At 34.8% G+C, this 26,871-nt stretch overlaps 1 protein-coding gene across 1 annotated transcript in view; it reads left to right on the top strand.

Annotated features, from left to right (window-relative positions):
- The window catches only part of LRP1B (LDL receptor related protein 1B), a 2,000,743-nt gene that overhangs the window by 962,850 nt on the left and 1,011,022 nt on the right, over positions 1-26,871 (top strand). The window contains exon 7 of the mRNA XM_059166755.1: positions 84-246. Within this exon, the coding sequence (XP_059022738.1) occupies positions 84-246 (163 nt within the window). The remainder of the gene's footprint in view (positions 1-83; positions 247-26,871) is intronic.

The following is a 26,871-nucleotide window of genomic DNA, read 5'->3' as shown; positions in this document are numbered from 1 at the left end:
GTCTGGACAGATTTATATACTCTTTGGCTTATGATACTAAATTTGTACCTGTAATGCAATGATTTTGTATGTGTGTTTTTCAGATGTGCAACAAATGGCGATTGACTGGCTTACCAGAAATCTCTATTTCGTGGACCATGTCAGTGACCGGATCTTTGTTTGTAATTACAATGGGTCTGTATGTGTCACCCTGGTTGACCTGGAACTTCATAATCCTAAGGCAATAGCAGTAGATCCAATAGCAGGGTAAGAAGTTCTTTTTTTATTTTTTCTTTTTTATAATGTTTGATCTGAAACAGTTACCAATTAAAAATATAATAAATAAAAAAAAGAGATCAATGTCTTACAGGAGTTGTGGAATAGAAGACTATTGGTTCAAAATATTTTTGAATGTCAGTTTCAACATCTGCATTGCAAGGAGGAGAAAAGGGTTACAATTTACCATGCAGAACCTGGGAAATAGCAATTCCTTAACACATTAATATTGCTGGTCTAATCTGAGGCAAAAACAACCTGTTACCCTCATTAGAACTGCTTTGGGGTCATCAGACAAGAGCATTAGGATAGTTTTAGATTAAAGGGAGAAGACTTTAAGTTCCCTTAGCAGTATACCTTGATGTTAGCAAGCTTCAGAAATACTCCTTGGAAGATGTACTATTAACAAACATATCCAACACATTTGGGATTTATAAAAGTGGCATAATACAAGTTCAAGGACAATACTAAACCATTAAGGTCATCTATTAGTTGAAACCCACTTTTTTTCTCTGTAACTACTGACATGTAAATACTATATAATTATGGAGTTACTGAATTTATCAGAATCTATTTTCTCTCTGCTTTTGTTGTTGTTGTTTTGTTTTGTTTATCAATTTTGCAAGCCTCTTTGTTGGTTAAAAAGATGTCTTATCTGACCTTCTTTTAGCTAATAGGTTCATTAATCTTTTTAAAATATTTCACAATTTGTCAAAATAGAATCACAAATGTTTAAATTCCCATCAAGTTTGTTCATATGGTTAGAAAATCCATATAGGAATTATGTTTCAATTTTACAAATACTATGGCATTACTGAGGGGAAAGGGCAAAAAAGATGTAGAGTCATAAATCCAGTTGTTTCTCCAGTCAATACTGTGCACAGATACTCTCAAATCAATGATATGACATACAGTTTTAATTGTTTTTTAAAAAAATATATATTGTTTTTTCAGATGTAAGTTGTAGCAAAGATTTGAAAACTGAAATTTTATCCTTGTTACTGTTTTAATTGTCCCCAAGCAGTTCAGGCTGAAATGTCTGATGGAATATATCCTGAGCTGCCATAAGCCTCCATTCAATAAATGGGAAAATATTTACTGAAGAAACAGCTGTCATCCATATGTGGACTTTTGTCACTCTTTACTTAAAGTCTGATTGAATATTAAGATGCATCATCACAATGGTTCTGATTTTGACAAGAACAGCTTGCACGTAAGAACTTTGCTAGGAAGGCTGTGTAATATAATTCTTGAATGTAGCTCTATTTGTATTTGTAGCAGATGGTTACTTGACTCAATCTGACTGCAGCGATGCTTCAAAAGACATTAGTAAAAGAAGTTGTATTTAAACTGATTTGTTTGGGTTGTTGGATAAGGGTAGTAAGAAATAATTGGAAATTTACAAATATGCTAACAACGTTCTTTTGGAATTCTGTTTAGAAATATATTTGCTTGCACGTTTTTCCCTGGATGTGCTAACTGCATTTCAGATTAGTCTTTAGACAATCTTATCTGTCAAAAATGTTGAGGTGAAGCTATTGCATTTCTCCCCTCATTCTACCATCTTATCCTTCCCCATTCCTAAAAACAAAGATCCAGAGACCCCTTTTAAGTAAAACTGTCAGCCTGAAATATATTGAATGCCATCTCCCTTTCTGAACAGCAATGTGTTTTATGTTCTCAAGCTTCCTGTTTCTGTCATTATATGAAAAAACCATATTTTGTCATTTTTGTCAAAGGAATTAGGAGTAGAAAACCCCCATATTGTTTGTGCTTATTCTATGCAGGATGCCTTTGGGCCTAGTAACTGTTTAAATGTAATTTTGTCATGTATCATTTATCACAATAGGTTCTCTGGAATTTTTTGTTTGAGTTTGCTCTGTGCCTCTAACAGTTTTTCAATCATGAATTGTAGAAATCAGAGACAGCAGAGATCGACTCTTTTATAAATATAAACCAGTTTGTAATAGAATACTTTCAAATATATCCTACTTTTCTCTTATTATCAGAAATTTGGCTAGGATTAGGGGCGCCTGGGTGGCTCAGTGGGTTAAGCTGCTGCCTTCGGCTCAGGTCATGATCTCAGGGTCCTGGGATCGAGTCCCGCATCGGGCTCTCTGCTCAGCAGGGAGCCTGCTTCCCTCTCTCTCTCTCTCTCTGCCTGCCTCTCCATCTACTTGTGATTTCTCTCTGTCAAATAAATAAATAAAATTAAAAAAAAAAAGAAATTTGGCTAGGATTAATTTGATACTATCTAGGATAGGAACAGTAAGTTTTTCCTTTAACTTCTACTTTTGGGCCTGTTCCAGACTATTTTGAATAGTCAAGGCTAAAACAACTCTGCACGACCTACTAAAGGCGACACGTGCCACTAGTGAAGTTTCTCCTACCTTTTCTTAATTGTATGGGTTGAATGATATATTTTTGGCTTTTTCTCTTGTAACTTTGGAAAACACTGGGATACATTTAAAGTCAGACCTGATTCTTAGAGCTTGACCTTAATAGCATTAGAAATGGAAAGAGATTTGCCTTACCTCTTCAAAAGCAGCATTGAAAAAAAAAATCTTTTAGTTGACTATACTGTTAAATTTTACTTATAATAATGATAATGAAGTTGGTTTGGCAGTTTGGGAAAAATGTATTTTGGCAGATGTGTGGTAAAATGTATAAACCCAGATTCTCTAGAGTTATGTGAGATGACTAAACTGAGGGAGAGGGGAAATCATGAGAAACATCAGGAACTGCATATTTTCTAAGTATAATGTATACCATTTTTCTATATAGTTTGGGTTTTTAACTTGTAAAGCATGAATGGCAGAGTGTTTCTAGGATTTTTTTGTGAATCTGTGACCCCATGTAAGGAGCCAGGAAAAGACTGTTATCATCTTTGTTCTCTGTAAGAGCAGGCCAAATGCCAGAAAGCAGAGGAGTGAAGATCAAGACTCAGAGTTGAATGCACATAGGAGTGACTGACAGTATTTAATAGTTAATAAACACTTCCCCAATACCTACCTGGATTCCTGCTTCTGGCAAAACTAATCATAGATGAAAAAATCGGAGATAGAATCAAAGTAAACAGCTATCAGGGAGTAGGATGGACTTATGAAATTCTAATTTAAGATGCTCTGTGAATGTGGGAAACCAGAAATGAGGCAGGTTTGCCCATCCCCATATAAGGGGTTTTGTAACAGGGAGATCCTTGGGGTAGATAACAGGTTTTTCAATTCTATTCAGTGGCTCCTACAGCAAGTCTCAGTTTCAACTGAGAGCCTACACTCACTATTCACCTGTTACAGGACAGAATTGTTGCTGACCTTTGTCTGTTAACCTCCTCAGTCTCCACTGTGGGTTAATTAAATCTATAGACTACACCCCCACAACTAACTATTATCTATTAGTTTGTTGATTCAGATAGTTCTGAATTTGCTATAGGTTTGGACATTAGGAAGTATCTAAAGACATGCCACTATGTATTCTTGTTCTCATCATGGAAGTATGAATCTTGAAGAATATGTAATTCATGAGTATGTAATTCATGAGTACCCCTAATTTTCAAACATTCATATTCATATTTTTATAGGTTACAAATTGTGAGTCCTATCTTTTTGTGGAAGAACTATCCTCTACACATATCCACAAAAATGTTTCCTGAAAAGGACGTAAACTTAATTTCTCTTAAAATCTTTTTGCATATTTCTCTTTATTAGAAGAAAACTTCAGAGACATATCTTGAAAGAAGTTGCTGTGGTTGATATCGAAGAAGTTACTACCTATGTTCTCCTCTAGGATTCTGATAGATTCCTGTCTCACATTGAGGTCTTTTATCCTTTTCGAGTTTATCTTTGTTTACAGTGTAAGAGAATGGTTGAGTTTCATTCTTCTACATATAGCTGTCCAATTTTCCCAGCACCATTTATTGAAGAGACTGTCTTTTTTTCCACTGTATATTTTTCCCTGCTTTGTCAAAGATTATTTGACCATAGAGTTGATGGTCCATATCTGGGCTCTCTACTTTGTTCCACTGGTCTGTGTGTCTGTTTTTGTGCCAGTACCATGCTTTCTTGGTGATCACAGCTTTGTAGTAAAGCTTGAAATCAGGTAACATGATGCCCCCAGTTTTGTTTTTCTTTTTCAACATTTTCTTAGCAATTCAGGGTCTCTTCTGATTCCATACATATTTTAGGATTATTTGCTCCAGCTCTTTGAATAATACCAGTGGAATTTTGATCAGAATGGCAGGCAATATAGATTGCTCTAGGCAGTATAAACATTTTAACAATGTTTATTCTTCCGATCCAAGAGCATGGAATGGTCTTCCATTTTTTGTGTCTTCTTCAATTTCTTTCATGAGTGTTCTGTAGTTCCTCAAGTACAGATCCTTTACTTCTTTGGTTAGGTTTATTCCCAGGTATCTTATGTGCTATAGTAAATGGAAGCAATTCTCTAATTTCCCTTTCTGTGTTTTCATTGTTAGTGTATAAGAAAGCAACTGATTTCTGTACATTGACTTTGTATCTTGCCACATTACTGAATTGCTGTATGAGTTCTAGTAGTTTGGGGGTAGAGTCTTTGGGGTTTTCCATATAAAGTATCATATCATCTGTGAAGAGAGAGTTTGACTTCTTCATTGCCAATTTGGATACCTTTTATTTCTCTTTGATGTCTGATTGCTGTTGTTAGGACTTCTAATACTATGTTGAACAAGAGTGGTGAGAGTGGGCATCCTTGTCGTGTTCCTGATCTCAACAGGGAGGATGTGAGCTTTTTCCTGTTGAGGATGATATTTGCTGTGGGTTTTTTATAGATGGTTTTTATGAAGTTGAGGAATGTTCCCTCTGTCCCTATACTTTGAAGCATTTTAATCAGGAACGGGTGCTGGATTTTTGTCAAATGCCTTTTCTGCATCAATTGAGAGGACCATGTGGTTCTTCTCTCTTCTCTTATTGTTTTGTTCTAGCACATTGATTGATTTGTGAATGTTGAACCATCCTTGTAACCCAGGGATGAATTCCACCTGGTCATGGTGGATAATCTTTTTAATGTGCTGTTGAATCCTATTTGCTAGGATCTTGTTGAGAATCTTAGCATCAATATTCATCAGTGATATTGGTCTGAAATTCTCCTTTTTGGTGGGGTCTTTGCCTGGTTTGGGGATCAGGGTAATGCTGGCTTCATAAAATCAAGATCAAAAGCTTCTGCACAGCAAAGAAAACAGTCAACAAAACAAAGAGGCAACCCACAGAATGGGAGAAGATATTCACAAATGACAATACAGACAAAAGGTTGATATCCAGGATCTACAAAGAACTTCTTAAACTCAACACACACAAAACAGATAATCATGTCAAAAAATGGGCAGAAGACATGAACAGACACTTCTCCAATGAAGACATACAAATGGCTATCAGACACATGAAAAAATGTTCATCATCACTAGCCATCAGGGAAATTCAAATTAAAACCACATTGAGATACCACCTTACACCAGTTAGATTGGCCAAAATTAGCAAGACAGGAAACAACGTGTGTTGGAGAGGATGTGGAGAAAGGGGAACCCTTGTTGGTGGGAATGCAAGTTGGTGCAGCCAATTTGGAAAACAGTATGGAGATTCCTTAAAAAATTAAAAATAGAGCTTCCATATGACTCTGAAATTGCAGTACTGGGTATTTACCTCAAAGATACAGATGTAGTGAAAAGAAGGGCCATCTGTACCCCACTGTTTATAGCAGCAATGGCCACGGTTGCCAAACTGTGGAAAGAACCAAGATGCTCTTCAACAGACAAATGGATAAGGAAGATGTGTTCCATATACACTATGGAGTATTATGCCTCCATCAGAAAGGATGAATACCCAACTTTTGTATCAACATAGATGGAACTGGAAGAGATTATGCTGAGTGAAATAAGTCAAGCAGAGAGAGTCAATTATCATATGGTTTCAATTATTTGTGGAGCATAACAAATAACATGGAAGACATGGGGAGATAGAGAGGAGAAGGGAGTTGAGGGAAATTGGAAGGGGAGAGGCTATGGACTCTGAAAAACAACCCGAGGGTTTTGAAGGGGCGGAGGGTGGGAGGTAGGGGGAGTCAGGTGGTGGCTATTATGGAAGGCATGTATTGCATGGAGCATGGGGTGTGGTACATAAACAATGAATTCTGTTACACTGAAAAAAATTTAAAAAAAAAAAAAGAAGAAGAAAACTTCAGGGCACTTGGGTGGCACTTGGTTAAGTGTCTGTCTGCCTTCAGCTCAGGTCATGATCCCAGAATCCTGGGATTGAGCCCTGTATTGGGCTTTCTGCTCAGCAGAGAGCCTAATTCTCTCTCTCTCTCTCTCTCTCTCTCCCTCTCCTTTCATTATCTCTGATTGTGTGTGCACTCTCTCCCTTTGTTAGATTAAAAAAATAAATAAATAAAAATTTAAAAAATTTTAAAAGGAGAGGAAACTTCAGAGAAGGAAGACATTTCATTAACTTCAGTTATCATCCTACTGAGTTGATGTGTTGACTTACTCTAATTTTCTTATTGGAGATACTAAATTTAAAGTTTCTTTAGATAGATAGATAGATGGTAGATAGATAGACAGATAGTTTTGTTTATCTAAACTAACTGCTAAAAGTGTATTTTGGTTTATTAATGTATCTTTGAAACAATCTTGATCCTTCACATCAGAGCAGTATTTAGGTGGGTAGAAACCAAATTCACCTATGTGAAGAGTACCAAGGAGTTATTTGCTCACTTCTTATACTCAGTGAATGGAGTGCAGTGATTACTTCTTACAAGTTTGTGTTAATTATTCCCCAAGTCTTACCAATGTATCTTCTTCTCTGTAACAACAAATTCAAGTGAGTATCATTATGATAGCTTTATTTTCATTTTTTATCTGTCCATAGTTAATCTAAATATCTATATGCTTATCTCCTATTTACCTATTACACTACTACTACCTTCTTTGGCGGCTTTAGCACTCCTGATGGCATTTAGATTCATAGAGAATTATCTAAACAATAGACATCTACTTAAATTGGCCAGTTTACTAAGTGCTTCAGGAGAGTTACCACTGCTACTTTTCAATCCAAAGTTCCTTTCAGGAGTTGCTCTTGTGATTAGGCAAGACAACATGGACATGCAAGTTTGTCATGGTCTGCACTATTTGGAGTGAAGTAAGTGGCTGAAAAGTAAAAATCCATATAAGCTCAAGGGTAAAAATTCGAATTAGCTGTCTTATATATGACTCAAATTATTCTCATTAATTCATTTTTGTCTAAGGTCAAATGCTGCAAATTCCTCTCCAGGCCTCTCCTCCAGTGGAGGTTCATATATGTCATTGCCTTTAATCACTGTCTCCTTCAGATACAAATTATATGGTGATTTTCCTGGGATTATGAAAGAGTAGTTTGGAGTGGTTTATGTTCACTACAGCCTTTACTGGAAGCTTACCCCAAATTGATTCAATCTCACTGTGTTCTTAGCTGACATGATTTGTAATAATATAAATAACTCAAAATAGTGCAAAACATCTTATATCTCTATTTGCTTTCTTTGCTATTCTCTCTTTTTCACTCTGTAAGTTTTCAGTGTCTATTAAGCTTATCTCTAAATTACTAAGTTCACAGTGCTATTTATAGTAATTATATTTAATATCTTCCCATACCTCTACTCCCTATAAAAGAGATTTCTTCTCTGAATTCTGACTCTGATTAATGATGTTCCCTCAAGTAGATAAAGTAATAGAAAAGAAAGAAACTATGTATAACTTAAATTACAGAGGAATTTATTATTTCACTTAAAAATATAGATATAAGACAGTTCCTGTATTGGTTATTTGAGTGGCTCAACAGTATCATTAAGGATGTGTGTCCCTTTACCTTTTTGAGATGTTATCTTTAGTGTGTGCTTTTCAGGCTAATTCCATTCTTGTCACAACTGGCTACTGAGATTCTAAGGATCCTGCGTAGAAACAAGACACTCAGTTTAAAAATAAAGAAAAAAGGGGGAAAAAAAACCCATTGTATTTTTCTTGAGTATGGAAGAGCTTCTTCTTCTTCTTCTTTTTTTTTCTAAGGTTTTTTAAATTTATTTGACAGAGAGAGACACAAGTAGGCAGAGAGGCAGGCAGAGAAAGAGAGGAGGAAGCAGGCTCCCTGCCAAGCAGAGAGCTGGATGCGGGACTCAATGCCAGGACCCTGAGATCATGACCTGAGCCGAAGGCAGAGGCTTAACCCACTGATCCCTCCAGGTGCTCCTATAGAAGAGCTTCTAAGCAGACATACTTTCATGGCTTCTTGGTTATATATGGGGTAGATGCCTACCTGAATGGGACAACAAAAGCCATTTTTTTTACCTTTGGCATGTGAAAGACAGAAGGACACAGGAGCGAAATTGAGACCAAGCTAATGTGGAAAAAGAAAAATGGATTAAGAACCAACATACCACAAGCAATGTGGTATGATATAGAAATATCATACAAAAGAAATATCTTTTGTGCATTTTTTTTTACTTTTTCTTGTTCTTTCCATGCATTCATGGGGTCTCTTTCAACTTAGTTAAACTTGTTTGGAATATGGACAAATACTTTGTTCCAATTCTTCATTCCCTTTTCTAGGAGAATTCTACTTCCGTTTGGCCAAGGCCATTCAAACTCATATGAAGGGATATATATATTTTTTAATCTCTTTCAAGTAAAATGGCATTTTTCTCCAGTAACATTTTACAATACTAAGAAGAAGCTTGGGTGGGAGTACAGTCTAGATAACAGTCCTAGTATCCCTATTTTTATCTTTAAAGATATACTTTAAGAAACTGATGGTAATATTTATTCTATCAGATTCTCCATACTTTTGGAGTCTATGTGAATATTCTAAGCCATGGGGTTAACATTAAGTAAATTATTGTCTCACTTATAAAATGATTCTCAAGTGGCATGAAAGCTCTCATACTTCCTGCCAGATAATATTTTCCATACTGGAAGAATCTGTGCCATTATTAGAAAAGAATAATTTTATATTTCCAAGCAGTTTAAAATTACTTCTAACTGTTTCTTACATAGAGTTCTGTGAAAACAAGAAGTTCATATGAGCCAGTGGTACTGCTTTTGAAAATGCCTGCATGGATTTCCTATATCACTCAGGTGTAATGAGGATATCAAACATAATGGTGTGATGTATTCTCTTATGGAGCTTGGAGTATAACAGAGTTATGCATCAAATATCAAATGTTACAACCAGAAGATATAGTTACTATAGTTTACAAAAAAATACATTCTAAATAAGAAAATACTAAGCTATAATTTATTTGAAGTTTATGAGGTAAATAATGGGTCAAGCACAAATATTATTTTCAAAAAATAGAAAATCTTGGTTTGGAAATGCCACCACAAGGGAAAGGAAAAGGATTTAAAACAATAAAATAAGTACTTGATACCATTCCCCTTATATATCACCACTCTTTCATTATAACATAAATTCAGGATTTTACTGTAGGTTATATAATCATATTCAACTAAAAAAAAAAGAACAAGAAAAAAAAAACACTCAACAGCTTTTATGCTGAGTTATATTTTGTTCTGCTTGACTGCTGAGCCTTGCAGGATATTGATCCAAAATTGATATTTTCCCTTGAGCCAGATTCTTAGTGGTTTGTCTGGGGAGAAATTGGCCTGGCCTTAGGGTCAAGGTGGATGTTTTACAGTGTCAAGTAGTGGTTACTCAAGTTTTTTTTTTTTTTTTTTTTTTTTTTTTTTAAATCATGCAAAGGAGAAAGTCAGATGCTGAGAGAATCTGGTCTTTTTTCAGTTTAGTGGTAATTATCTTGGTAAGCACTTTTAAAAATTGTGTTTAGGCAGGAGGCATCACATTTCCTGATTACCAGCTATACTATAAATCGTAGTCATCAAAATAGTATGGTGCTGACATTAAAACAGACAAATAAACTGATGGAACAGAATTGAGAACCCAGAAGTAAACCCAAGCATATATAGTCAACTAATACTTGATAACAGAGCCAAGGATACTCAATGGAAAGGAGACTATTTCTTCAATATATTGTGCTGGGATAATTGGATAGGCATATGTAAAAAGAAGGAAACTAGACTCATATTTTACACCACTCACAAAAATTAACTTGAAATGGGTAAAAAGCTTAAGTGTAAGACTTGAACCCATGAAATTCCTAGGAGAAAACATAGGAATAAAGCTCCTTGACATGGATACTGGTGATTAATCTTTGTATATGACATCTAAAGCACAAACAACTAAATAAATAAATAGATAAACAAACCAGTAAGACTATATCAAAGTAAAAAGTTTCTGCACAGTGAAAAAAACCATCGAGAAAGTGAAAAGACAACCTATGGAATGGGAAGAAGAAAGTATTTGCAAACTTTGTATCTTATAAGAGGTTAATACCCAAAATATACAAAGAATTCACACAACTCAATAGCACAGACAAAAAACAATCCCATTAAAAAATGAGCAAAAACATGAATAGATATTTCTCCAGTGAAGAAATCTGAAGGCCAGCAGGTACATGAAAAGTTGCTCAATTTCACTAGTTATTAGGGAAATGCAAATTATCAACAAAATAAGATATGATCTCGTGCCTGTTAGAATGGCCATCATAAAAAAGACAGGAAATAGCAAATGCTCTTATAAAGGTAGAGCAAGGGGAACCCTTGTGTATCATTGGTGGAGTTGTAAATTGATACAGCTATTATGGAAGGCAATATGGAGGATACTCAAAAATTAAAAATAGAACTACCATATGATATAGTAACTCCACTTCTGGGAATATATCCAAAGACAATGAAAACACTAACTCAGGGGTATCGAGGTGGCTTAGTGGGTTAAACTTCTGCCTTTGGCTCAGGTCATGATCTCAGGGTCCTGGGATCTAGCCCTGCATCAGGCTTCCTGCTCAGCGGGGAGCCTCCCCTCCCCCCACCTGCCTCTTTGCCTACTTGTGATCGCTGTCTGTCAAATGAATAAATTAAATCTTTAAAAAAAAAAAAAGAAAGAAAACACTAACTTAAAAAGATATCTGTACCCCCATGATCACAGTAGCATTATTTACAATAGCCATGGCATGGGAAGAACTTAATGTCTATCAGTGAGTGTATCATTACACTTCTTTTTTTCAAAGATTTTATTTATTTATTTAACAGAGAGAGAGAGAGAGAGAGATCACAAGAAGGCAGAGAGAGGCAGAGAGAAAAAGGGAAGCAGGCTCCCTGCCTAGCAGAGAGCCCGATGTGGGGCTTGATCCCAGGACCCTGGGATCGTGACCTGAGCTGAAGGCAAAGGCTTTAACCCACTGAGCCACCCAGGTGCCCCTGTATCATTACACTTTTATCCAAAGAATTTGTGATATACACATAGATGAGTGTATGCGCACACATACACATACACACACACAGTGGAATATTATTCAACCATTAAAGAAAAAACAGAGGAAATCCTACCATTTGTGACAACATGGATGGACCTCGAAAACATTGTAAGAGCAATAAATCAGACAAGGAAAGACAGATACTGTATGAACTCACTTACATAGGACATCTAAACAAAAAGTGATAAAACAAACTCAGAAAGAGATCAGATTTGTGATTACCAATGGCAGAAGTTGGAGAAAGAGAGAATTAGAGGAAAGTGGTCAAAACATACAAACTAGCTGTTAACTGTAGTACCTGATTAGGCCGTTTCTTGCCCATGATACCACCATACTATGGAAGTGAGAACTTTCAATAAATACTTGCCATTTCTGTCACAGTATTTTCTTCTGGCTATGAAATATCTATATGCAACATTACATATCTAATCGCATACATAGAATACTACATTTAGGTCAGAGTGGAGAATCTCTAGGTGATGTGTAAAACTCTTCATTATGACCTTTTGTGCTTCCTTGTATACAGCAAACTGTGGACCAAAAGACAAATACCCATAGTCCCCTCCATACCCTTTATAAATGGATAGATCAGTGATAGAATGACAAACAAAATTATCAGCTAGAAAAGAAAATTGGAGGCACACAGTAGTCATTGGCCTAAAGCAATAATGAAATTCTACCAGGCAAAGAAAGGAAGGCCCTCCTGCCCTGGTGGTTTGGAAGTCTCTTATGTAGATGCTGGTTCTTTCCCTATAAAATTTCCTCTTGTCCATTGTTCTTTACCTATGCTTCCCCTGGGAGGTTCTTTTTAGTCTGTTATGTTCAATACATCAATACATCAATGCCTGTCAGTACAAAATTGGCAATGGGGAATATTCTCTCCCTGTGGACTCCATATAAACTGTTTCTTGTTCCATTCAAGTTGTTTTAATGTTTGAAGAGACAAATAATTTTGTAAGCTAGGCTCATGACTTTTGTGGTTATAAAATCCCTTGAAAATTGGTAGAATTTTTAGTTCTTTGCTTCCCATTACTTTTCTATACTAACAGCCTCACTAAGTTATATTCTAGAAAGAACTATCAAACTCAGATTATTTTTTTGTTCCTCACACGCTTGGTTTTCTCTTTCAACCTATTGATGGTCACTTTGAGACCTGAAAACAATGCTTCAGTGGGAAGCAAACACCTTTTGTCTGAAGATGAAATTCTTCTGTTTAATTGGGAAGTTTTAATTGACTTTTATTGCTCAAAGACATTTTTAGTACTTTTTCTTACTATTCAGGTCCTAGAAACAACTTGTTTTCCAAACCTGGGCTTCCTCAGTTTTGCACTTGGTCTATTCCCTTTTAGTTTTTCTTATCGACCAGCCAATTTTAATGTATACTTTTTTCTATAATATCTTGCTAAAGTAAGCATGTAGTAACCAATACAACTACTGCTATTATACTTTTAAACTTCTTTCTTTAAATCTAGTGGCTCAAAAAAGCATTTGTTTTTTTTCCTTCCAATATATTTATCAAGATATTACAAATGGCATTTTATTAAGTATTTTTAACCTTTAATATTTTCAGTCCTAATCAATAATTATGTTATTGATTACTGCTGCCTTAACTATGAAATCAATGTTATGTATTTTAAATGTTTATTAAGGTGATTCTGTACGGCCTACTAACTTTTGAATATATTATGATAATACTCACTGAAATTTCAATGGCTAGCACAATACAAATTTTATTTATTTGTTTTCTGTTTTATTGCTCAAAGTAGAGTCTGATGTATGTGTTCTTAACTATCAGGCCGTTTTTCTCCTGCGATGTGATGATTCAAGGATGGTGGCTTCTTTCATCTTGTGGCTCTTATATCCTTTAACACCTGAAAATCCCCTGATTTATTTTTTCTTATTTTTTGAATTTAAATTCAGTTAATTAACATAGCATTATTATTGGTTTCAGAGGTAGAGGTCAATGATTCATCAGTCTTCTATAATACCCAGTGCTCATTACATCACATGCCCTCTTTAATGTCCACAACCCAGTTACACTATTCTCCACCCCCCTCACCTCCAGCAACCCTCAATTTGTTTCCTATGATTAAGAGTCTCTTATGTTTTGTCTCCCTCTCTGATTTCATCTTGTTTTATTGTTTCATCTCTTCCCCATGGTCCTCTAGTTTGTTTCTTAAATTCCAAATACAAATGAGATCATATGATAATTGTGTTTCTCTGATTGACTAATAAGTCAATCACATAGCACAATACACTTTATTTCTACCCACACTGTTGCAAATGGCAAGATTTCCTTTTCTGGTGGCTGAGTAGCATTCCATGGTGTTTATATATCACATGTTATTTTTCCATTCATCTGTCAATGGACATCTGGGTTCTTTCCATAGCTTGAGTATTATGGACATTGCTACTGTGAACATTGGAATACAGGTGCCCCTTCAAATCACATTTATATCTTTGGGGTAAATACCCAGTAGCACAATTCGAGGGTCATAAGGTAGCTCTATTTTCAACTTTTTGAGGAACCTCCATACTGTTTTCCATATTGGCTGTGCCAGCTTGCATTTCCATCAACAGTGTAAGAGGATTCTGCTTCCCCTTTCTTTACATCCTCACCAACATCCCTCATTTCATGACTTGTTTATTTTAGTCATTCTGACTGGTGTGAGGTGGTATCTCATTGTGATTTGTGTTTGTATTTCTCCCAATGCTGAGTAATATTGAGCACCTTTTCATGTGCTGTGGGCCATTTGAATGTCTTCTTTGGAGAAATGTCTGTTTATATCTTCTGCACATTTCTTGATTAGATTATTTGTCCTTTGGGTCTTGACTTTGTTAAGTTCTTTATAGATTTCGATTACTAGCCCTTTATCTGATAAGACATTTGCAAATATCTTCTCCTAGAGAGTCCTCTGATTTTTGACCAGAGAGAGAAAAGGCATATCTGACTTTTTTTGTTTTTTCTATTTCTGGCTCTATGGTGACCTTTATTATTTCAGTTCCATTCGTAGTTAGTGACATCTACTTACTTTGTCACATATAAAGATAAGTGGCTAGAAAATATGATTTCTAAATGGAAAGTTGCCAATCACTCCACATTTTGGAAAGGGAGTGGCATGAACTATGAGCTTCTGTTGATGGATGACTGTCTCTGCCACTGTAAACACTCTCTGATTTTATTAGTTTTTTGCCTTTTGGTTACCAACAGTTTAAATGTAGAAGAGGATAGTATATCAAAGACTTTGTTTCTAAAAGGTATTTTAAATGGAATGGGTTCATATTTTGCCTTTTTTTTTTTTTTTTTACTTTCCCCTGAATGTTCAGATTTCAGGTTTATCATTTACCTTGAATGAGTTATTTTCATTAAGTTTACATTCCTCTTGAGACATTCACAAATACACATAATCTATTAAAACATTTCTTGGCAAACATACACTCAGAGAAACCAGTATATTTATACCCTGGCCAGTAAATGAAATAATAGACATCTCTTTACTGGGGCAATTTCTCTAAATAATTTGTGCCAAATTCCTAGAACCTGAGCACTCTCTTCTCTGGGAAGGTTAGAAACACCAGGAACTTTCTCTACTCTATTTCCAACTCTTCAGATGTTTAAATGATAATTGTTCTTCTATTTGTTCTTCCTGAGATCTTACTACTACCACCAGCCCATAGAAGGCCTTAGCTTCCAAAATGGCTATCTTAAATTTTGTTTGATATACACTAAGTTTTATTTATTTATTTTTTGTTTTCTTGTTTGTTTTGGAGCATACTTTGAATAAATGTAATGTTAATGGAAATTCAATCTGAGAGTGGATGACAAAATGGAGTATTGGTAGGGGTAACACCAGAGGCAGAAGAGAATGAGAAGACAGTTGAAACAGTGTAAATATAGTATGATAATGATAGATATATTTTTAATACCTTAGACACTGAAAAAATTCCAACTCTACCTGCTTAAATGATAAGAGGATTCATTTTCTCACTTAGAGGAAGTCCAGAGAAGACCAAGCCTGGCTGGATCCAAGCTTGGTTGAATTGACACCTCAATGACATCATTAGAGAGTTACATCCCTTCCATATCTCTGCTTTGCCATCCACAGCTACATCCTTTTTCCCCATGGTTCTAAGGTTGCTGCCAGTAGCAACTGAGGGAAATTTCTTATTTATCTTTATGCAGCAGGAAAAAGAAAGAAATCTGACTACAATCTATTACTTCAATTTGAGGACTAAGTAAGGTTGCTTTCTCACACTCAGAAGAGTCTCAGTTGCTGGGAGAATACCATGTGCTATTTGGAATTATATTAATTAGAATCCACCCCAAGATCTGGGAGTGTATTCAATTTCCCCCAGTCATGTGGGATTAGGTGGTGAGGGAGCTAGTTGGGGAGGAGAATGGGGAATGATGGCTATCTGAACATAATCAAGTTTCTGTTAGGGAAAAGAACTGGAAGAAGCCAAACAGATAATTACAGTGAGAATGGGAAAAAGATGTATTATTGATTCAGTTCCATGGGAATATTTGCTGTGGAATCCAAATTTCTGTTCTTGAGAGCAAATCATTTTGTTCATGATGGATGTTTTGAGGTTCTTTATCAAAACCCTGCAAATACTGGATTGGATAGAATGGAGGTGATAATGATAATGATAATGATGCTGACAAAGATGACAGTGAAAACTGCATCGATAACATCTATGATGATTTAACAAAGCAATTATTCAAACTGTGGCTACCAAACATGTTTTTACTTTGTTTTGTTTTGTTTTTGATGCTGAAGCATGCTAAATTTACAGAGAAAGCCCTGGTTTATTCCATGGGAAGAGATATTTTAGAGATCTATAGTGACTTCCTGGTGAATAAGACAAACATAGGTTTAGATGATTGAAGACAGGGAAGTTTTTAATGAGAAATAGAACTAGTTGCTGGAAACTCTGCCTTCCTTAAATACTCCTTCTTACTATTTAGATGTGTCTGCTTATATTATTCAAAGACAAGTACCTGGATACAATAAGCAGAATAATAAATACATCTGAGGTTTGCTTAGTAAAGATGTTTCTTAAGCTATGCCTGGTTTTTATTTTTTTTTAGTTTTTTGTAGGTTAGCTCATGCATTATATTTCAGTTATCAGACAACTTCATATTCATGATTTAAAAAATAATTTAAGTATATTTGATTAAAACTAATTATATTAAGATGAATAACTCAAAAACTTTGTTTTGTAACCTAGAGGATTTAATAGCTGAAATATGATCATTGTGATTAAAGGCAAAGTCCCATTTTTCTCAAATTAAATAAGAATATTTATTTTAGTCAATACTATAAGTAAATTTAGAGGATTAAAGTCTCTACCCTAAACACTTTGCAATTAATAGTATTTTTTAAAAACTTATGTCTGAGCTATGACATTTTCTGGAAGGTAGTTTTACTAAACATTTGAATTAGAGAGAGCTTTATGTTACATATTTTTCATAATAATATTCTTAGTGTTTATAATATAGAAGCATATATATGCTGAGACAAATTATAACACAGTACTTTCTGGAACATCCTGCTCTGCTCCTTTATCCTGATTAAACTGATGCTGAATACATCACATGGAACTCATACAGTGAGCTCCTCTGTGCTCCCTCCATGATGGAGGGATTTTATTGAGTATGTTCTTGTAGATGATCTCAACTATCCCAGTACCTCAAGTCACTCTATCATTATTTACCTAAAGACTAGTTATGCATGGAGTAGAGTCAATTCACTTCTTTTGCATTATTTATCTTGTTTCCTTTGTGTTTTGTATTACATTATAATGTGAATTTGCAGTTCTGATAGAGCCCTTTTTTTTTGAGAGACAGAGAAAGGAAGAGATTAATATCAATGTTACTGACTGTCTACTTTGGCCAGTCATTGTTCTAAGCATTCCCTGTACATTGATCAATTTAATCATCACAGTATCTTCACTGAAGTAATTAATACCTTTATCTTCTTTTACAGATGAGGCTTTGGAGAGGTAAATTACTTGCCATTAGTCAAAGAGCCAGTAGGTGTTGCAGTCAGGGCTTAGACTCAAGCAACCTACACCCTAATGCACTACACTGTATCCATAATCAGTCAGCTTTAAACTGGGAGGAGGGGGGATTAAGATGAAGAATTTGGGGGTTTTTGGTGAGCTACCAGTTATACATAAGACTGGGTGCTCAGTCCTGAGGAATATGGCACTTGGGAATATGCAGTGTGGTAATTTTGTACCTTAATATGGGATACCTGTAAGTTTGCATATGTGTCACTTCCATGAAGACAAATAGAAACAACACACTGGGTTTGTTCTGAAAATTTAAAGGAAATAACTATATGATATTACGAGAAAAGAAAAAAAAAAACCTACAGAGAAAGCGGAAAGATCAGTGGTTGCCAGAGGTTGGAGCAGGGGATTAAGGGAGGATGAACAGGTAGAATAAAGATAATTTTTAGGGCAGTGAAACTGTTCTATATGGTACTGTAATGGTGAATAGGTGTCATTATGCATCTGTCAAAACCCATATAACTAACTAAACAATACAAAGAGTGAACTCTAATGTAAACTGTGGATCTCAGTTAATGCAATAGTATTATTTCATTAATCGTAACAAGTGTAACAGGATAATGTAGGATAGAAGAAACCATGAGTGAAGGAGAAAGGGGATGTATGGGAACTTCATGTCTGCTCAATTTTCTATAAACCTGAGGCTCTAAAAATAAAGCCTGTTCATATTTTTTAAATTTTTTAAAATTTTTTTATTAACATCTAATGTATTATTAGCCCCAAGGGTACAGATCTGTGAATCGCCAGGGTTATGCACTTCACAGCACTTACCATAGCACATACCTTCCCTAATGTCCATAGCCCAACCACCCTCTCCTACCACACTCCTCCTAGCAACCCTCAGTTTGTTTTGTGAGATTCAGAGTCTCTCTCTTATGGTTTGTCTCCCTCCTGATCCCATCTTGTTTTATTTATTCCTTTCCTACCCACCAAACCCCCCACGTTGTCTCTCAATTTCCTCATATCAGGGAGATCATATGATAATTGTCTTTCTCTGATTGACTTATTTCGCTAAACATAATACCCTGTAGTTCCATCCACATCATTGCAAATGACAAAATTTCATTTTTTGATGGCTGCATAGTATTCCATTATATATATATACCACCTCTTCTTTATCCGCTCATCTGTTGATGGACATGTAGTTTCTTTCCATACTTTGGCTATTGTGGATATTGCTGCTATAAACATTAGGGTGCACATGTCCCTTCAGATCACTACATTTGTATCTTTAGGGTAAAGACCCAGTAGTGCAATTGCTGGGTCATAGGATAGTTCTATTTTCAACTTTTCAAGGAACCTCCATGATGTTTTCCAGAGTGGCTGTGCCAGCTTGTATTCCCACCAACAGTATAGGAGGGTTCCCCTTTCTCCACATCCTTGCCAACATCTGTCATTTCCTGATTTGTTAATTTAGCCATTCTGACTGGTGTGAGGTGATATCTCATTGTAGTTTTGATTTGTATTTCCCTGATGCCGAGTGATATGGAGCACTTTTTCATGTGTCTGTTGGCCATCTGGATGTCTTCTTTGCAGAAATGTCTGTTCATGTCCTCTGCCCATTTCTTGATTGGATTATTTGTTCTTTGGGTGTTGAGTTTGCTAAGTTCTTTATAGATTCTGGACACTAGTCCTTTATCTGATATGTCATTTGCAAATATCTTCTCCCATTCTGTCAGTTGTCTCTTGGTTTTGTTTACTGTTTCCTTTGCTGTGCAAAAGCTTTTCATCTTGATGAAGTCCCCAATAGTTCAATTTTGCCCTTGCTTCCCTTGCCTTTGGCGATGTTCCTAGGATGAAGTTGCTGCAAGCCTGTTCATATTTTTAAAAAGGAAGGAAGAAGAAACTATTTGTAAGTGATCATATGACTAATTGTGAATCAATCAGGGAACAGGTGACTCTTCCAGAATAATTGTATCTTTTCTTCATATGTGTTGACATCCAGGACTTCCATATTCTCACTCAGGTACAGTCAAATTCCAAAAATACCTTAATTCTGTGTTCTCTTTTTACCACTAAGCTATGAATTCTGGATAATCCCAAGTCTACTTCCCTCAGTTCCTCCCTAAATAGAAGCACCTTTTGAAAGCATCATTAACTCTTCTAAAGCCACAGGGGCACAATTAAAGAGTGGTCGAGTGGTTTCCCTAAATGTATAAATTGCAGTGAAGGAAGAAATAAATCTCCCCCTGCATCTTTTAGCATGATTATAATGATTGGCTCGACTTTCCCATGCGTAGTCAGCCTTTGTTAATATACAGGCATTTGAAGGGAGTATTTACTCTCAATTTTAAAAATGAAAGAGCTTGTATTGGCTGAGAAAAAAAAAAAGTGGGTAAATACTAACATTTCTTGTGGAAACTACTTTCCCTGTACTTTTCTCACCATTCAAGTCACAGTTTGTGAAGGAAATAGCTTTAGAAATTGAGAGGACCAATGGATCCATAACTGTGCTTTCTCCACACAGTTAAAACCCAGTATGAGACTCTTAGCAACAGAAACAGTAAGGGAGAAATCACAGGAGGCAGTGTTATTAGAGAAAGCAGGACAGAGTCACATTTCTGTCATAACTAAGGTGTAGCTGATTTACGCATGCATGAGAAATGCTTCTTCTTTTCTCATTTTCTAGGGTTGGTGGCTTCATTACCACCCAAAAGCAATTTTTTTTATTCAGACTTATGTGAGGCTAATTATCATATCTACCACTTCAGAAGTATGGGTTTACTTGGTCCTTATACTTCTTTCATAAGAAAACAGGAGATTTTTTAAAGATGTCACAATTTTAGAAGAAAAGATCTAAATACACACCATGGAATGGGTTTTGCTGTATACTATTTGATAGGAATAGGGATGTTTATAGATATATTCATAAATGGTGTATGAGTACTTTATAATTAAGAGTTTGTATACTTGGTAACCAAACTTCGTCATGAATATAGGGTTAATAACCTGGGTAGCAACACTTATAATCAAATTTTGATTATTTGGGGGGATGGGTAGGAAGGAGTAGCATCTTTTTCTATGCCAATCTGTGTCCAAATCCTGTTTTTACTTGCACATTTGAACCTGGTGGATGTCGAACTTGTTTCCTGTTATCAATTTTGATACCTTAGGTGACAAAATTTCAAACTTTTGTCATTAGAAAACAGATTTTCTTCTTTATGACCTAATGACTGTTGCTACTCTTGGAATGTCTGTTCCTGTATGCTGCTGTACCATGCAATGCAGGATTAATGATAATGCAGTTCTCCTCAAATACTCACTTCAGTTATTTATGGCTATCCCAGAAAACTGGGTAATATAAATCATTGATGTGGTTTTGGAAAACCTCCAGTGATTTGAAATGAGGGGGAAACACAAAAATGTCAAGATTTAGCTACTAATCAGAAGGTTGTTGTTTGTTTTTTCCCTCTATACCTACATGGATATTTTAAAGATTTTGCAACCAACTTTGTACTACTAAGTGTGTTTATGACAAAATACCATTGAGCACTATGTCTATTATGAATACTAATTTGTTCTGTCATGCATTTTTTCTGTCATGCTCTTTTATAAGTCATTTGCTTAAATCATTCACTTTGTCTTCACAAAAACCTATATTTATCATACCCACTATCCAGATCAGGAGACTTAGATAAGGAGAGAAAAGCACCTGCTAATTGTCACACATTTACTAATTAATGAATTCAAGATTTAAACTCAGAAAATCTTACTGTAGCATTCCTGATTAGTAATAAATTTCTAAACAGAAATAATCCTATTAGATGAAGAGTGTATGGATAAAAGTTGCTATTTTTGTAATAAAGAATAGTACTGTTATTGCAGTTATTTATTAAAATTATTTTCTCTAGTGTCCTTTTCTCTTTTGGCAGTCTGAACTGCAAAATTCTTTCTATAATTTGGTAGTTCAGTATTTAAATTTAAATATGCTTTGTGAGATTAAGAGTCACTTATGGTTTGTCTCCCTCCCAATTCCATCTTGTTTCATTGATTCTTCTTCTACCCACTTTGTAGAAGTGGGGATAAAATATATGTTTATAAAAAATTTCAATATGCTTGAGTATGATTGTTTAATAGTTCACTGTTTTACACAGTGTAATTCACTATCTAGGTAAATGACTCATTTTTTTTTTCTAAACATAGTTACAGTAGAAACCACTACTTCACTTTCTAGCAGGTAGAGAGCAATCTTGTTTTAATGCACATCATTTACAATAGATACAAGCTGTCAGATAACTTCTGGTAAAATAGGCTACTGAATCAAACATTTATTTTTAGTGGCAATTGTTGACACATAGACTAGCCCACCCAAATGAAAGTATGCCACATCACTTGGCTCTATAGATAAAATATGCTATAGTATTCTTTGTCATTTTTCATTTTAGATTTCTGCTTTAGACTTTCTACTTCACACCATGATTTCCATCACTTCTCTTTAAGCAACTTGTTGTCTTAAGACCATTATACTTTAATAGTTATATCTTAGTTTTTGTTTCTATTCTTTGTTAAGAATCATCTAAAATCTGGTGGTAGTTTTAAGTAGTTACATCATAGTTCTAAAAATGTGCTCTATTCCAACAGATGTAGATTTGTTATGGACTAAATGGAAAATATGCTCCTTATGGACTAAATTGAAAATGTGTTTTAATTACTGAAAACCCTCCATTTTTAACTTTCATGATATTTCTATCAAAGATTATTATAAGAATCAAAGGAGTTAATGTTTCTAAAGTGATTGTAGTTTACCATATGTATTATTAACTTTAATTCACTAATATGAAGCATCAAATAAATAATGAAAGCTCCCAGCAAAAACAGATTTTAAAAAGTGAAGGAACTGAATTAACACCTACATGACAATATTGGTCATATATCAGCTGTGTCTGTTCCACTTAATTAATGTCTATCTTGTATAATTTGATAAGTATTTTAATACTGCTACTGCAAAGAAGAAGGGAAGAAACATTAATGTTTATTATATGTACAATACCTCTTTTGGTTAATTGATGTATATGTGATATTTGGAAAATATAATGGAAGCTAGATTTGGGTAAAATTAAAAATGCTAAGTGTATACTTTAGCTGCACAGTTACTAAAAATGGAACAATACAAAGATTACCCTGACTCCGTTATAAGGAGGACACTTGCGGAGCATTTTATATCCCATATTTTTAGAAAAATATATATTTTATTTTTTTTGTATATTCAATGATAAAGTAAGTATGGTAAAATTATAATAAATGGGGATTCAGGGTGAAAAGTTTATGGGAGTCCTTTGTGTTATTTTTATGACTTTTCTACAAGTCTCAAATAATTTAAAAATTAAAAAAATATATATCTTGGGAAATAAAAAAAGTAAAAATAAAGTAGCAACCAGTCTTTTATTTTTTTTTCAGTCTTTTAAACTATTATGTTTCAACTAGATCTGGATGAAGCCCTATGGGATAGGCAGTTTTGAAGTATAGAGATTTTAGTTTTATGTGTATTACATTTTAATTTTTGGATTTGCTAGTAATACTCTATAATAATAATGTATTTTTCTAAAATCCTTTTTTTAGAGTTGTTAAAAAGCAATGAGCTTACTTGATACATTTTATAAAAATAAATAATTAAGAGTGCTATTTAATTTTACTCCAGTGTGGGGCGCCTGGGTGGCTCAGTGTGTTAATTTTACTCCAGTGAACCAGTAAGTACTTTCATACATAGATACACTCATAAATACAAATTATGATAGGTGCATGTAAACAATGTGTAATTGTCAAGATTGACAGAGAGGACATTAGTTAAGTTAGTTGGTCAGTTGGTCAGTGAAAGTCTCACTGAGATGACTTTTAAAATGTTACTTATAGGCTAAGACAAGAAAATTAGGGAAAGTGGTAATGTTGACAGGGAGCACAAGAAGCACTGCAGAGAGAGACCAAGTCTGATACCTTGAGGAGGAAGAGAGTGAAGCATATTTGAGAAACTGGGAAAGGGGCAGTGTGGGTTGAAGTACAATAACCAAGGAGATGAATGGCCCAAAATGAATGTGAAGAGAGAGGCTGGGACTATATTGTCCAGAGCCTTGAAAGCCAAACTGGAAAATTTTATGCCAAAGAGTCAATTGGCCAGATTTATAATCTAGAAAGCTCTGTTATTGTGAAGTAGTGTGTGTGTGTGTGTGTGTGTGTGTGTGTGTGTGTGTGTTGTGGGGCAAAATGGGAATGGAATGATTAGTGAAGAGCTCATTTCAACAGCTTAAGATGGAGAACAGTTGCTTGGACTAGGGTAGTACCGGAATAAATGGACAACATCACTTTGTGATGGAAACATCATTTTGTGAAGTATTATGTGGATGTATTATGAATGTTTTATGGGTAGAAGACATTTACTTTATTACATAGCTATGGCTTAAGTCTTCAAGTGAAAGTATGCTAATAACAATGGTATACTTAACATTTAAGAAAATAATAAAGCTCGCTGTAATGAGCATTGTGTTAACTAAGACTTCTAACTAAAAATGATTATTTTTAAGTAAGTGAGAATTTAATCATGATTATTCATATAATCACAAATTATGTGAAACTTTTAATTTCTTATTTTCCTTCATAAACTAATTTAAATGGATATAACTTACTAAGAATATGCTATTATTCCTATTTTCTTGATGGTTCAATTATACTTAAAATGATTAACAACATAATTTCATATTATGTTGGTAGAGGATGCTGATGCACTTCCTAAATGAACAAAATAATAATAAGATAGTAATTAATTTGTAAATCCTGGATATTATGAGCTGGTAGAAGGTAAATGTATATCTAATAGATAATGAAAAATTATTACCTAATACTGTTTGTAATCATAATATCCTATAGGGACTAGTGACCTTACTTACCATGTTTATAATGGTATAAACATCTAATCAGTGCTATCAATATTTCACCACTGAGGAGTTAACAGAGAAAAGACAACCCAAAAGTAGAGAAAACAAGAGAGAGTTGGTGGTATGGGGGATATAACATCATATATTGGAAAGAGCCCTGGCTTAAAGCAAAAGACTTGACTTCTAGTTCTGGATTCATATAACCTGGGTTAATTCATAACTGATGATTTGTAAGATTTCCTTTCAACTCCCAAATTCTGTGCTTATTCTGAAATATACCATGGATTAAAGCCCTCTGGCTATTTTATCTAAGTGAGCTTGTTCATTCCACATTCTTTCTGCACAGCAATTTGTTTTCAAAGTCAGAACTTAAAAATCAGTGAAGGTATTTCACTATCATTGTTACTTGAGTTTATTGGGAAAGTGGATTCTTGGGAAGAATGGAAAGATCAGATGGAGTGTGATGTCTTGAAGCAAAAATGAGATGATTAAAACACTGAGTCATTGAGATAGTGGGTCAAATAGAAATAAGGAAATAACAGTAACTAGTTTTAGTAGTTGGGTAAGAAAACATTATAAAAGTAATCAGTAAAAGATTTCTGGACCAGCTGCTACTATATTTCCAATTTCCTTATTGCTTCTCAGAGTGACTCTGTATCCTTTAAATTCCAGATCTTATTTTCTCTTTAATGAGACTATGGGGGATTTAAAGCTGCTTCTCCAAATCTGGATTTCAGCAAATCTGTTTGTTACTATCACAAAAAGAAATATGGCTCCACGAAAAGCATGATCATAATAACTACAGAGAGAAAAAAACCTACGACTTGGGTTAGGATACCTTGAGTAGAGTTCTAGTTAGTATCCTAGCAGCTGTTTTATACAACTATGTGAAAAATCATTATCTGACATTCAAAAGCAGGATTTATAAAATGTGAACAATTTTGTTTACTTGTTATCCTCATTAGGAAAATAAAAATTAAATGTAGCAACTTATATAAAAATGCTTTGTTATCTGGTGACTGCTATGTATTTATGAGCTAGTTTTTACTACTCATCAATTTATCCTGCCTGGTATGACAATTGATGGATACAGATTAAAACTGGAAAATTTCTTCACTATTATTAGTCGACTTTGTATAACCATAGAGTTTAATAATGAATTGTATTCCCAAACCCGACACTAATTAAGAAAAAAGCAAAAAAATCCACAAAACTCGTAGTTCCTCCAGCTCTGCAATAGATCATCACAGGACCATTAACTTCTCTGTAAGATGCTGTTCACTTTTCTAACTTCCATCTCTACCTTCTGCTTCTTTGTAGAGCAATCAGATTCTCTTGCTCACATTATGAGTTCTCTAAATGCCATCCAACTCAATACAAATGGAACTGAATTCAATATCTTGTACATACAACGCAAATTAATGCTTTTCTCAGTCTCTGTTTCTTAGTGGTTCTAATGTATATTTTCCACATAAACACCAAGTAGCATTGAAGCTTCAGTGTTTTCTTAGAGTATCCCCAAATATCTAACATTAGACAAGTCCAAGATATAATAATCATCCTCAGAGTATAATAATTTTGACTTGGTGTCAAAAACCAGAGGTCATAATCCTGAATTCAAGCAGACATTTTTCTAATATATCCCCATCTAAATTCATAAATTAGTTTACGTCCAAATAGTCATCAATCAGTAGAATCACCTTGTAGCACAAAATGGTATTATTACCAGATTGAGGAGTTTTTATTCATTTTGTTAACTTCAAATTATTCTCTGTAATGGAAACATTTAATTTCATTTTATGGAAATACATTGCTTCAACAGAGAAAGAAAGCTTATAAATATGCAACCTAAAGATAACTGTTACAAAATGGGCTGTTCCCTTGTATTAAATTAGGTACTTCCCAAAAGGAGATGTTCAAGGTTCAGACAAGTGTTTGTGTTTAGGTAGGCTATTTAGGTGGTTGTGCCGGGAAGCCGGAGTATGGGGTGAAGAAGAGTACGGGAAGGAGGTAAAGGCAATATGACGCGTATTACTGTAGGAACTGTGATGAACTTGGGCTTGATTCTCCTTAGAACTTTCTGAGAAGCATATGGAATGCTTGTCAGAACTGCCTACCTGAGGACTGATCTTGACAAAGTCCTTTCCTTTCTCCATTGAGTCTTGCCCTTGGTATGTTAATTTCCTAGGGTTAAGCACGCTTACTGAATAAGATTTACTTTCCTTAAGGTGAAATGTTGTCAATATATGGAAAATAAAGGCTCATTTTTAACTGTCCACCATAG

Source organism: Mustela lutreola, chromosome 3 (genome assembly GCF_030435805.1).
Source record: "Mustela lutreola isolate mMusLut2 chromosome 3, mMusLut2.pri, whole genome shotgun sequence".
In the NCBI taxonomy this organism is placed as follows: Eukaryota; Metazoa; Chordata; class Mammalia; order Carnivora; family Mustelidae; genus Mustela; species Mustela lutreola.
Note: the sequence above shows the minus strand (reverse complement) of the source record. Positions and strands in the feature narration are given on the sequence as shown.